This window comes from Narcine bancroftii, chromosome 1 (genome assembly GCF_036971445.1).
Source record: "Narcine bancroftii isolate sNarBan1 chromosome 1, sNarBan1.hap1, whole genome shotgun sequence".
NCBI classification, from domain to species: Eukaryota; Metazoa; Chordata; class Chondrichthyes; order Torpediniformes; family Narcinidae; genus Narcine; species Narcine bancroftii.
In genome coordinates, this window is record NC_091469.1 from 198,969,181 (window position 1) to 198,983,881 (window position 14,701).

Sequence of the window (14,701 nt, forward strand, 5' to 3'; positions counted from 1 at the left end):
GATCAGGAAGCTAAACATCCATGAGCTGAAACCTGACTGTTCCAATAACTCACTCCTTCCTGAGATTTTACTGCACCACAGAAAAAGGCAGTTCAGTTTTCGAGCCACATGAAGCTGTTTAGATTGTCGGAGAATTAAAGGCTGTCTAGACAAATATTTTGCAGCTTATTAAGTCGGATCCACACTTTCCACCAGAGAGAAAGATGAGCCAAACACCTGAGAAACATCCACGTGGCAGTCTGCCAGGATTTCCCAATGGGACTTTTCAGGCAGCTGGGGAAAGTCCTGAGAAGGACCACACAATTACTCACCAAAATCTAGTCTGGATTCTGGCTGGGGTTTGGCTGCACATACCTGAAGGGCTGTAGTCTCCAAGGAAGAAGCGGAATATCACAGGGCACCAGAGTGGGGGGAATGTCCACCTCTGCCCCTGCTGTGGAACAGAGGCCAGCTTGAGTTTGGGGGTAGAAGGCCTCTCACCAGAGTGACAACCAGTTTCCAGGAACCAAGTATCTGGACCAGGACTTTTGAGGGGGCTGAGAGTGAGCAGGGCTTCTGAAGGACATTAGGCGTTAAGCTGGGGCCAAGGAAGTCAGTCTTGGATGCTTGGAGCTCGGGTTCACCACTGGAACAGACAGGAGATTATGTGGCTATAGAGGTTATGGAGCTGTAAGAAGTGGTGTAGGATCCACAGAAGCTCAACATCTTGGGACTCTTGTTTGCTTCACCTTCTTGTCTTGAGAGTGGTGTATTAATAGCATCCCTTTGTATGCCAAGGCAAAGAAAAGATTTTTGTGCATTTTGTGTACATAACAAAATACAGAATCTTCTCTCTAAAATTCTGAAGCAAGGCAGATGTGAAAATAATTTAGTCAACTTGGCTCTCAGGACTTAACGGTGAATCCAATTTTCAAATAACCACCCTTTCCAATTTGCATTGGAACTGGCCAGTAGTAATACAAAGGCCACCAACTTTAAGGCACTAATTCTCTCCACAGATGCTGCATGTCCTGTTAACCATTTCCAGAATTTTGCTGTCCCATGTCCAATGGGTTAGATCAAGAAGGTTTCAAAATAATCCTCTGCTGGAATCCCAGAGCTCTTTGGATATAAAGCATCTGTACTATTGAAATGTGCAAACGACTGGTTAACTCCACACTGCAACAGGCCACTACTTCACATGCTTCAGGAACTGTCCACATTCACTTCAGTCTTTCACAACCGGACCCTATCAAGCTCCAAATCTCTCCTCCCAATGTTCCACCTGGCTTGCTGCATGAACGAGAGATTTCCAAAACCTCATTGCTCTTGTCCAAATTCATACCAAAGTCCCATTCATCCATCACCTCTGAGTACATTGATGCACATCAGTTCCTGACCCTTAAATAGTTGGTCTTTCTCCAAAGGTAGGGGGAGGAAGTATAAGGTGAAAATTGAACAATTTAAAGGGGACCTCAGGGGCAAAGGGAGGTGGAACAAACTGCCAAGAGTGGTGGTAGAGGTAGGCACCATGTTTAAGAGGGAGGAAAAGTTTCAATCAATTTGGGCCAAACACATGATGGACTGAAGGTCCTGAATCCATGTTGTTAAACTCTTATAATGCCATGAAATTAAAACTCTGTTTCAAAGCCATTTCTCCACAACCATGAGAACATAGGATATAGGGGCAGAGGCAGGCCATTTGGCCCATCATGTCCACTCTGCTATTATCACCTTCTCCAGCCTCTCAATCTTCTTGGGTCTCCACACTCCTACAACATTTAAAACTGAATCTTTGTTTTGCACAATCAGCATTAGCAGGAAGGCCCGCATTTACCTCTCCTTCCCAATTGCCTTTGAGATGCTGCTGGAGAGATGCCACTTGAAGTGGGGTTGCCTGGTGAAGGTATTTCTAATCTGTTCTTGGGGATGGAGCTCCAGGATTGAGACCCAGATATGATCAATTTAAGTTAATATTTTATTTAGAATATCAAGAAATCTATGATGATTCAAACATCAAAATTATTTGGATTGATACCATTAACTTGGACTGACAGAGCTGCTTACTGCAGGAGTTGTTTTGCAATTGGAAAGTGTTTAGTACTAATCCAGAATGTTGCCTGGTTCCCATAGTCTTTGCAATGCTATCAAATGTTTCTTCACATCAAATGGAGTGAATTGAATTGGCCAAAGATCGGCTTTTATACTGTCATGAATTAAATTGTTTTATTGCCATGTGTACTGAGGTACAGTAAAAAGGTTTGTCTTGTGGGCTATCCAGGCACATCAACTCATGGAGCAGATTTTAAAATGATAACAAATATACAAATAAATAAAACAACAGAGTTGGGAGAAGCGTTACAAATAAAAAATTAGTGTGGGGTGTAGAGAAAAGTACTGAAAAACAATGCAAGAGCATAATCTTTTGCCTATGAGTGGTCCACTGTAAGAGTCTGAAAACAGGAGGAAAGAAACTGTCCTTAAATCTGGAATGTTTCAATACCCTCTGTTCTTACTATTAACCCATATTATTTTGCTTATGACAGTACATGCATCAAACTTAGATCATACATACATAGCATAGCTTGGGGGAGAGAAAAAAATTGATGCTAGTACTTAATTTAAATATCAAAATCATCTGGATTGACACCATTAACGGATTTACAGAGTAGCTTAATAAAGGAATTATTTTGCAGAAGAATTCCTCTCATTTATTGGCGCATGGATAAACCTTTTTTGTTCCTTTTACTGATTCAAAGTCCCAAATTGTGGTCTGCGAACCCCGCCAATGTTTGCATTTTGAACTGTTTATATTAGAGTAGCAAAACATTCTTTCCATACAACCAGTAAACAGACTTTGCTTTTCTTTTTGGACACTTTGCTTTCCCTTAATTACCAGAGACTGGGGTCTGCAATGGTCTTCAAAACAGCCTGACAAAGTTACTCTGAACAATGCAGGGACCTTGGAAGGACTGGTGCTGAGTACTTTGAACATAATGTACTCTACACACCATAAAAGAGTCCTGAGAATTGCCATGCACTGTAAAGAAATCAAGGCCTGTTCAACACATTGCTGGTTTTGTGCTATTTAATCATATTACATTGGAGGTAATCTGACTAGTGGGAACTAAAGAATTCTAATAAATAAGGCAAGCGGAACTTGCTGAAGTGTCCATTTGTGCATTTTCTGATACATTGGATGCCAAGTTGAAAGTACAACTTTGCAGATGCCATGATTACTTCAGACTTGGAACAAAAGGAACACATCAGGGAGCCATTTATTAAATGTTTTCTTACCTGCAAGCTCCTCTCTGGAAGAGACAAGGCGGGGAGAACTATTTCCCGCTTCTATCTTCAGGGATAACCTGTGGATCAGGAAAAGAACAAAAAGTGGAAAAACAGAGCTTCAGTGAAATCGGTGTAGGCACAGTGATCACAGATAAGAAAATAAAAAATCTTCAATTGTTTTATTAAGGAGCATGCATTATTATTTTAAGTATATTGATTGCAAAGACATTTGTTGGTCTTTGAGACATCAGACAGAAGACTCTCATGAAACCTCACTAATGCCAACCAGGACCAACGGATCATAATGAGAACTGCAGACATAAGCCTGTGGTTTATGATCTATACATTCAATTATTTACTTTGGACAAAGGTATGGCGAATAAAGATGCATAAAGTTTCCATTTTGACTGACTGCTTAGCACAATTGTTTCATTGACTATATTTCCAAGCTCTTTTTCTCTGCACACTCAAGCAAAACATTCTTATTTGCTAATAGTATGTTCACTTTTATTACAAGGGGCTTTAGTGTACGAGTGTAAGAAACCGTTTCTTCTGACTGAAGAGTCTCTTACATTGGTAGAATTAAGGTCTGCCATTCGAGACTAACAATGGGAGGTTGGTGAATGTTTAGAATTCTCAAGTATTCGCTGAATAGAATTAACAGTGGTTGGGAGCTATATTCATTTATGTTTGTGGAAAATTTTGTTGTTTTGGTTAAGCATCCACAATTATCCACTCAAATAAAGGGTCTGTGGATTGGGTGACCAATGGATGGACTAGGGTGGACCACAAGTGATAGGAGATTGGGGCAGAGTGTTGAGGGGGGGGGTAGGATTACAGGAATAAGTCTTGCCTGGGATGAGAACCCAAAGTCAAAATTCTCATTGGAAGTTATCCCTCCTCTGTGCTGGAGATACAATAGAGGCCCACTCCTGACCCAGCTTAACAAAGAGCACAGGATGAGTGTGCTGAACTACAGCTGGCTGGAATCTTGAACAAAGTGAAGTCAGAGAGACTCAGTAGGTCAGGCAGCCTTCATGGAGAGAAAAGGTCACAGCACTTTGAAATGATAGAAACAGCAGAACTCAGTAGAGGTGAAGTTTATCTCTCCTTCTTCCTGCTTGAACCCTTCCTCCCCCCTCCCCCCACAATGGTCTCCTTTGCCATCTGTTTCCCCACCTCCACAACCTTCTATCCTGCACCCTTTCTCCTTGACACACTCCCCCCCCACCATTGATATACAGTTAATAAATCTGTGAAAAAGGACATTATGGGATTTAGACGTTGTGTGAACACCATATAATATACTTTGCAAAACTATGTGGAATACTGTATAGCCAATGTGAAATGCATTCCAAAGATATTACCAAGTTGTTTATAGCATAACAAAATGAGTTCATGGAAATTACTATCAAAAAATGATCATGCTATTGCAGAATTATAACTTAAACAAGAACCGTGGGTCGGCGAGGACGTTATGATTCTATCTCAGAAAATGAGCTAAATAATTTAGACAGCTGCAAGCCAAAATTCTTTCTGTAGCAACATCTGATAGCGCAACTCATTACATTTTATTGAATATAAATGTAATTCAAAATGCATTATTTCATTGTTATTGTACACTTGTTTTAAGTGAAGTAACGGAAATAACCTCAAAAACCATCACAATTATACAAGGTTAATTTTTAGCAAACTTAAATGGTAATGCAACGCATCTCTCATAAAGGAATGTGTTATTAAATCCTAAATAAAATTCAGTCAAGGCAAAATATATTAATTTGTCTGCTACACAAAAATAATTCTACTTTGAAAATCACCAGGTAACTCCCAGAGTTTTTGCCGAATTATCCGAAAAAGTGTTTAGATATTTTTTATGAAAAATACTGATAATAACCTCCACAGAAATAGACTGGTTAATAGAAATTGATGTAAATATTTATATTTGTGAATGTGCCTGATTTATGATTATCTCAGTTTGATGACAAGATTCTAACATTTTTTAGTTCGGGTTAAGGTTTGCTATTATACAACAAGATCGAAAATATGGAAGGCACTTAAAACATCAATACATACACTAAGGTCTGGGAAAAGCGAACTCTATGATTTTTGGGACCACAGATGTTGCCCGAACGGAGATTATGTGATGCATGACTGTACTTGACCAATCCCCTTTCCACATTAGTCTCAATAAAGGGTCCCACTCTGAATCATTGACTGAACATTTCTCTCTATGATACTGCCTGATCTGCTGAGTCCCTTCAATTTCTCTTTGTTAAGTGAACGAGGTCACAGGTCAAAGCACCTCATAGAGGCACACAGCACAAGAATACCCTCTGATCTATCATATTCACACTATCTATACTTTAAGGGATAATCAAACCCAACCTCCTACCAGCTAATTACCATCGAAAGCACGCTCGATGGATGCAGCACAACCTGGGACAGGAGCTGCTCTGCTCAAGATAGATGAAGCTACAGGGGGTGGTAAATGCAGATCAGAACATCATGCAAAGTTCCATCCCCTCCATGGGCTCCACCTACAGAAAGGCAGCCAACATACTGAAGGACCCCTCACACCCTGGACTTTCTTCTCCCTACTCCCATCGGGGAGAAGGCTCTAAAGTGTGAAAGGACACACCAACAAAGATGGTTTTTTCTCTGCAGTCATTAGGCTCCTGAGTGAACCCCACAACATCGTTCTCATGCTTGGGTGTTAATTGGTCTTTATTTTCATTGTATTTCTATACTCTGCCCTTTAGACAGCTAGGTGAATGTTAGAGAAGACCTATTAGCCTGATCTCAGAAGAACCTTTCTCACTGTATTAGGCATAATGTGACAATCAAACCAACTTTAATTATGCTGACAAACAAAAACAGACAGGAGGAAAGAGGAGAGCTGATAATATTCCTGGCTCCACTTCCTCTGACATTTTCTGTGTATCCCCAGGATGTTCAGTTTACATTCCACTCACAATATTCTCTTTCTATTGAATGTGAGTTTTTCAGGCCTGTTAAAATCCTTCCTTCCAAAACAACAGGCTGGAGCCAAATTCTAAAACCATAATGGTGTGCTGGCTGTTTGGAAAACATATATTAACATGGAAAAACATGAAGATGGGGAAAATAAGCAATGATAAAGGGATGGTATGCAGTTTACTGTTCAAATAAATTTAAAATAGTTTGTGACAGACCTTCTTTGAATCTGAAAGCTCCTTACATTGTGATGTTCTGGTTTATATTATCCCAGACCCTTAAAAATGTCAGAACTACATCCTCACTCGAGATGTTTTCTTTACAGATTAGGAAGTGAAAGGTTTACTTAGTATTTACACAGGAGAGCAGACACTGATCATTTCAGGCTCAGGCCCACACCAGCCTCCCACACCAATCTTCATTTCTTTCTCCTCTCCCTCTCTCATGTGGTTATCTGACCTCGCCTTCAGTGCATCAGTTAATTCAACACCTGCACATTATTCCCTACTCCAATCACTTACTCAGGAAAAGAATTTCCACCATATACTTTGTTGAATTCATTAGTGATCAACTCATTTCTTTAGTTCCCAATTTCAGCCTTCATTCACCAGTGGAGATTTTATTTTAGAATGAAAGACTGAAGTCTGCTAATGCTGCGATTGTTGTAAAAACACACAGTAAATTCTGGAGGAACTCAGCTGGCCTAGCAGTGTCCATAGAGATGAACATATATCACTGACATTTCAGACCTGAGCCCTTCTTCAAGGTATAAGCAAAAAGCAGACAGGCATCTCAATAAAGACAGAGAGAAAGGTGGAAGAATGGGAGGAGGAGGAATCCAGACCAACAAACAAAAGTTTTAAATTGGTTATGATAAGAAGATAAGCATTGATTTTTGACTTGGTGAAAGGAGGGAAGAGGAAAGGGAGAGAGGGACAGAACTATAAGAAAGGAGACAGGGGCACAAAGATGGGTGTGTGTGTGGGGGGGGGGGGTGGGGCGTGGTTGGTTTAACAGAAACTGGAGAAGTCCATGTTAATGCCATCCAGTTGGAGGGTGCACAGATGGAAGGTGAGGTGTTGTTCCTACAATTTGCGGGTGGCCTCAGTCTTGGCAGTACACAAGGCCACGGAGAGTCATGTCAGCAAGGGAATGAGATAGGGAATTGGAATGAGAGGACACCGGGAGATCCACGCTTTTTAAAAAACAATTTGGGCATACAGTGTCATAACAGGCCCTTCCAGCCCACGAGCCCATGCAGCCCAAATACCCAAATTAACCTACAACCCCTGTACATTTTGAAGGATGAGAGAAAACTGGCACAGACATGGGGAGAACATACAAATTCCTTACAGACAGTACCGGATTCGAAACTGGGTTACTGGCACTGTAGTAGTGTTGTGCTATCCGCTATTCTAACCATGCTGCCCAAATCTTCTATACATGACTCCTTCCAAATGATAGTCTTCATTTGGTCTATATTCAGCCTTCCATCTCGTGCAGGTTACAGAGAATAAACAACATAGAAGCAGGCCATTTATGTACCACTCCAATTTCTTCCCATCTTGCCTTGACTAAATCTAAATTATGAGATAATTCCATATTTCAGATGTCCCTGTGCTTAGCAATCCCTCAGACTTGAATGTGTTGCAAAAGGGGTTGGATTAAGTTCACCCCTCTATAGGCGACATTTTCCAAGTTCTATTATTTCCCAATTTCAAACTGTGTCATCTTCAAGGAAACGTAAGTGATGATATTCCGAATTACTATCTTATTAATCCAATAAACCAAACTTTGTAGTTGCAGCTTTAAGTAGCTTTAATTTATTGATAAAATGGATAAACATTTTGCATAACTTCACATTGAGATTTTTATAACAATGAATAAGTAAACCATACTGTATAATGATATGACGATATTCAACTTTAAACAGATATAGAAAGTGTAACAATCTTAATATTGGAGGAGAATTTTATAAGATTTAGAGAAGGTCACATACATATATTTTAAAACAGATCTTATTTGAAAGACTGAAGAATTCACATTGCAGGATCTCTTGGAGAATGTAAGCACCTTTCACAAGTAGGTGTTAATTGAACTGATGTAATAAAATGCTTGACCATTGTCTTGCTGGATCCATGCTGTCCATCAGTACCTTTCTGCAAAGTGCTCACAGAAAGATCAATTCTGGATTGTTTACCTAAGATAACAACAGATGGAACAGCAGAAAGAACTCCTGTTGTTTGCTGGAGAAGATGGGGGTTTTGCAAGACATGAGTCACATGCTCTCTTTGGAGTTTCAGTTGGAAGAGAGAGAGACAGTTGAGTTAACAGCTCAGTCAGTCAGTCAGTGTGTGGGACACTGACAAGTAACTGAAAAGTGCAATCCAGGGAAAGCTGTTTGAAACTGATGAAAGCAAGTTCCAGAGGAGTAGATGGCTGGAAGTGCTATCTGTCTGGTGTTTCTCTTGAAATAGAGGAAGGAATAGAACTCTGTGGTTGCTTGAAGAAAGAGGATACCATCTGGAAGACTCTGATGGGGCAAGTTGCATCAGTGAGACCCTGAGGTGACTAGTGGTGGTACCTCAGTTGTGGAAATCCTGGAGCAACAAATATCTCTCTCTGCAAACCCTACAAGAACCTTCCTGAGTGGTAAACATTTACCTGGTGAACTTTATACATGTTAAATTCTGTGAACAGTATAAGAATTGCCTGCAACCAGAGAACTTGGAAGAAGGAGAAGTGAGATTGTACTGTGAACCAAAGAACTTTTCTTGAATTTACACACACATTTCATACACGTGTGCTTAGAATTAGAAGGGGGTAATTTGGGTTAGTATACAGTATAAGAATAGAGTTAAATTAAAGTTTGATACTATTTTCATGTTTGAAGTTAATTAAAAATAACTTTTGTTTTGAAAGCCACTTGTCTTGGTGAATATCTATTGCTGCTGGGTTTTGGGGTCCTTTGGGCTCATAACAGAAGAAACAGACAAAATAAGATGAAAATAAGATGAATTCAAAAACTATCTCAAGCTTATGTCCTGTTCATAATTCTTCGAAGAAAAAAAATACAAGTTCTTGGTATGCTCAGATATTATGACATATAGCATCATAGTCACTAATGGTAACACTACAAACAATATTTTTTCTTAAAGGGATAGGCACAAAATTAACTATGAATCAAAAACACAAGGTTTTAACTTTACACCCTCCTTCTTCTAACCCCCAAGGAACACAGGCCTAGAGTAACTTGTCTCTCTTGGTCAGACAACCCTCTCATCCCAAGAAGCAGCCACTGTCTGACCTCCAGTAGATTTATTACTTTTTTTTTTTAACTTTGTGGGGTCAAATCTGTATGCAATATTCAAGGTGAAATTTCACGGACATCCAAGATTCAAGATTCAATTTATTGTAAAAAAAAGAAATGTAATAAAAATAGTGTTATATTACACAAAATTGCCTTTTGTTTGCTGCAGGCTAGACAGATTTGCCATCAACAGAAATTGCCTGTGGTGTTGCTTGCAGTCAGAGAAAGAGAATCAAGAGAGTTCCCTCAGAGTTACCAAGCGTCCATCGATTCGGCTCCAGTGCTCCCACAGCCTCCGCAGCCACACAGACTCCATTCCAAACCTACTGCAAACCGAGCTCCAGATCTGAACCTTTAATACAATTAGGAACCCTTCAGCGCCCTCTCAAATCCCGGTTCTGACACCTGATACCCTTACAGCCATTTGGAGCCAGTCTCCAGCAGTCTGTGCTGGTTCCTCATCTCGAATCGCCAACAGTCGCCGCCTATCTGGGTCCTTCAACCTCAGAGCTCCTCACTAGTCTGCTGCCGAGGTCACTGTCCCGTGGGTCGTCTCCTTCTCAAACAGTGGGCGGGGGGGGTTGGGGAGTGGGTGCACCCTGTACCAGTCCTCTGCTTTCCTGGATTCTGCCACACCTTGTGACTGCTACCAATCATATGCACCGTGATCTAGGCTGCAGACCCCGTGGTCACAGGATTTTTAAATAAAACTACTGTTGGCTCCTTTAACGGGCTATTTAAAGCCTGTTCGGAGCTGGTAGCAGTAGGACAATTGCAAAAAGTTCTCCCTATTCTTAAACTCCAACTCTTTGCAATGAAGATCAACATGTATTGGAAGGGAGGAATTTGTGCACACATATCCCACAGATCTGTTTTTAAATGCAACGATTGGACTCCTGGTGAGAGTATCCCAAACACTTTTCTTCAATGTAGCTGAAAGACTCTTGATAATCAGGGCAGGAACTCCTTGAGCATAAATGTATTTGTGAAGTGTTCCTGAGGTTGTGTTGGCATATACAATGGATCAGGGCCAAAGCCAGAACGGATTGAAGTGTCCAGGAGAACATCAATGCTGGCTGAAGGGTCCCCCATACAGACCATTGCCCAAAACCAATTACAAAGCTTTCCTTTCTAATACAATTTCTCATTAAAAAGCAGCTAGCTGGTAGCTTGTACCAAGTATATGAAACTAACATATTTAACAACAAGTTTGAGATAATCATATTGTTTTCTGGGAAAGAATTTCATAATCCTGTTTCATTAGGAGTTGAGTCACTTTAGAGTCCAGTTCAATTAGCAAACATTCAATAGTGAGAATAAACCACAGGAGATTCCAGGCTTTGCCAAGAACTGCACACTGATCCAAATTAGATACAAGTGTCCTAGCTAATCAAATACATTTTTAATGTTTATCACAACACAATATCAACTGTTTAAAACAGAACAATTAAATTGTTTGCCAGTTTTTCCCAAGCAAATTCCACTAAATAGTTTTTTTTTAAATCACAGCAGCTGTTGATAGTTTCTGCAGGATGAAAACTAAAGAAAAAGCTTTTGGCAAAAGTTCATCTGACGCCAACATTTGCTGCATCTTGTCAACTAACTTTAACTTAACTTCCTCCTATGAAATTTTATTGTGAAAGCAGTTGACACAACACTATTGCAGTGCCAGTGACCTGGGTTCAAATCCAGTGATGTCTATAAGGGGTTTGTAGGTTCTCCTTGTGTCTTTGAGGGCTTCCTCCTGTTATTCTGGTTTCCTCCCACGTACAGGGTTAGAGGGTTAAATGGCCACAGGGGTATATTTGGGTGGCGCGTGCTCAAGGTCCAGAAGGACCTGTGATGGTGCTGGATTACTAATCAATAAAAATAAATGCATTAATGGAGGAACGCAATAAATCTGGAATCTTGGGTAAACAATGAGCCGCTGGAGAACTTCAGGAGGTCAGGCAGAATTCAGGGGTAGAATTGGTCAGTCAACCTTTTGGGTGGTGACCTTTTATTAAGTTCCAAAAAGTTGACTGACCATTTCTACCCCTGGATGCTGCCTGACCTGCTGAGTTCCTCCAGCGGCTCATTGTTTGCTCATAAATTGACTATCCTAAGATCTAAGAGGAAGCAAGTTCAGAAGAATCTTCCAGTCATAAAGCACAGAAACAGACCCTTCTGCCCACTATGTGCATGCTGACCATTCATCACCACCTGGACCAATCTCATTCTCCAGTTCATAAACTTCTTTCCTTCAAACCTCCAGAGTGGATCACTTGCTAACCTCTCAGAATCCTGGCCTGGATTTAAGATGCATGTGTCACCACCGCCATCACCTCCCGATAAACCTAGCCCTCTCTCTATCCCCTCCAGCCCCCCTTCCCCTCCCTGACCCACCTCCACCTCCAACCTAACTACAACTGTTGGAGACTCCTGTGAGTCCAGTGGACCAGCATGAACCTCTGTGGGATCCCTGGCTCCTAGGAATCTGCTAACACCATGCCCGGTCAAACAGATGTGACTCAGAGACATCGGCTGTGGGTTGAAACAGGCTAGTAGTTACATTGCTTAATCAGTTGGTGCCAAGTTTTAAATTAATTTTTAGCATGCAAGTGTGCTTTCAAAATGAATTGGTAACAACATCATCACCATTTAAATCTGTCACAAGTCAATGATTGCTTCAGGATGTTGAAGGCACCCATTGGATCAAGAAGTCACACAGCACAGATACAGGTCTATTGGCCCCATCAGTAACCACTCATTTACTAACCCCATATAAATTCCATTGTATTCTCCCCACACACGCAGATTCTGCATACTAGTGGTAATATACAGCAGCCAATTAACCCACCAGCCTGCACATTCTTGGAACATAGGAGGAAAATGAAGCTCAAGGGGAGACAGCCAGGAGAAGGTGAGGGTGCCACACAGTCAGTGCCCGAGGTCACGACTGAATGCAGGTAGGTCAGTGTGAAGTAGCAGCGCTCCATGTGCCTTGCCAACTGTGCCACCCCTAAAAGCTTCATGACCCTGATAATACCAATGGCTTGGAGGGTTGTCAGTGAAAGCAGCTGGCCCCTGCACCGTGGTGGTTCATGCTGCTATCTAGGTGCCCTTGCAGTCAGCTGGAACTGGCCAAGACTAGGACAAACATCCTTGCATGGAGATGAGACGATCTTGAAAAGCCAAATTCAAAGAAAGGTTTTGGAATAAACTTGTCAGAAGGGTCTGAGTCACTGACAGTAAACAACCATTTCAGCACCATTTCCAAAAGAGCACTCTCTTGTACAAAGTATTAGCTATTCATTTTTAAAGAATGCCTTCCCAAATCCAAGTTATAACTAAGCTTGTTGAATCAAAATCTCTGTTTATCCTTTCACAATCCAGATCATTCATAGTCTGAAATATAGGGACTGGTATTGTATCCAACAGTCAGAAGGATCTGCTCCTGTGCTGTACTGTTCCTTGGAACCAAGAAATTAATTCCTGGTCAGTGGCATAATATACAGTCAACATACAGTTGATTTATAGGAGATCAGTGCTACTGTGGATCTAATCCTGCAAACGTTGCTCCAATACTGACTGTATGTGATTTAAGAGTCAATTTCAGAGATGGATCTCAGCAGGATGACACTAACATAAGGAGTGCTTCGTGCTTCTGATGAACAGCCAGGCCTTGCTGCCATTAAATCACATCCTGTGAAACAATTTGGATTACACTGTGTCTAACTTTTGATTATCCCCTGCAAACTTGTTTCAGTCTAACACAAGGAACCAGTTGCAAGGTCAATTGAAGGCAGCCAAGAGAAGGTGCTTTGAGACCCTTTTGTGCCTCAGTCAGGATTTCCTCTTTGCCCAACTCTCCTCTCACACAAATATGCATTCAACAACCAACCTCCTGTTATGCGATTTTAATTGAACTCATTATCTTAATATAGTTCAGTTCAAAATAAACTCTTGTCCATTAAAGTCAAACAAAATAAACATCAGGGTTGACATGATTATTTAGAGAAACTGGGATAATTCTGGGTTTGCAGCAGATTTTATCCCTGTGTTAACTCATTCCAGTGGGAGTGTGATAGTGTGAGTCCACACAGGAGGGACTGGATAAGCTGGGACTTTCTTTCCCTGGAGCGCAGGAGGCTGAAAGGTGTTCTTGAACAAGTTTATAAAATCACCTGGATAAGGAGTGTGGATAAGTTCACAGCCTTTTGGTGATTTAAAAAAAAATTGTTCCCTAGGGTAAAGGCATCAGTTTAAGGTGAGAGGGGAAAGATTTCAGAGGGGCAACTTTTTTTCCAATGAGGGGGTCATGGGTGTGTGGGTTAAGCTGCCAGAAGAAGCTGTATAGATGGGTACAATCATGACACATAAAATACATTGGGATTTGGCCACATACATAAATAGGAAAAGTCTGGAGAGATATAGGGAAAATGCAGACAAATAAGATTTGCTCAGATCAGCAGTCTGGATGGAGGGGTTGGGAGAGGGGCCTGTTTCTGTGATGCATTACTCCACAATCCATAGGAGGAACATTGTGAGGGGGTGGCATTACCCCAGTCGGTGTTGGCTTCATAGCTAGGAATATTTTAACCTCTAGGCTGTGCTGCAGGAAGTCAGGTGCTGAGTACTGCCACAATCATTCTTCCAATGGCTTCTTATTTTACCGTCCCCTACCCTGGGAAAAAGAGCACCACTGTCCACTTAGGGTAGCTCCGCTGTATTCCCCAAGCCTATAACCCATTTTAAAGAAAGATAAGGGCAGCTAATATAATTAAACACTGTAAATCAGAGGTTCCTTTGACATGGCAGGACACCGAGGAGTGCGGTAGGACAGAGGGATCTGGCAATACAGATGTATAATTCCCTGAAAATGATGTCACAGGTAAAGGAGATGTAAAGGGAGCTTTTGGCATATGGCCTTAAGTATTAAGTATAGGAGTTGGAATGTTAAAGTGAAGTTGTACAAGGCATTGGTGAGGCAAATTTGGAGTATTGTGTGCAGCTTTGGTCACCTAACTACAGGAAGGATATCACTAAGACTGAAAGAGTGCAGCGGAGATTTACTTGGATGTTGCCTGGACTTCAGGAACTGAGTTGCGTAGAAAGGATAAATAGGTTAGGACTATATTCATGGATCATGGAAGAACGAGGGGAGATTTG

The 14,701-nt window shown here is 41.2% G+C and overlaps 1 protein-coding gene across 4 annotated transcripts in view; it reads right to left on the bottom strand.

Moving 5' to 3' along the window:
* LOC138737239 (ras-specific guanine nucleotide-releasing factor RalGPS1-like) overlaps positions 1 to 14,701 on the bottom strand; it is a 647,381-nt gene that overhangs the window by 115,396 nt on the left and 517,284 nt on the right. For all 4 annotated transcript variants that reach the window (XM_069887990.1, XM_069887972.1, XM_069887982.1 and 1 more), the window contains one exon: positions 3,277 to 3,344. In XM_069887990.1, the coding sequence (XP_069744091.1) occupies positions 3,277 to 3,344 (68 nt within the window). The remainder of the gene's footprint in view (positions 1 to 3,276; positions 3,345 to 14,701) is intronic.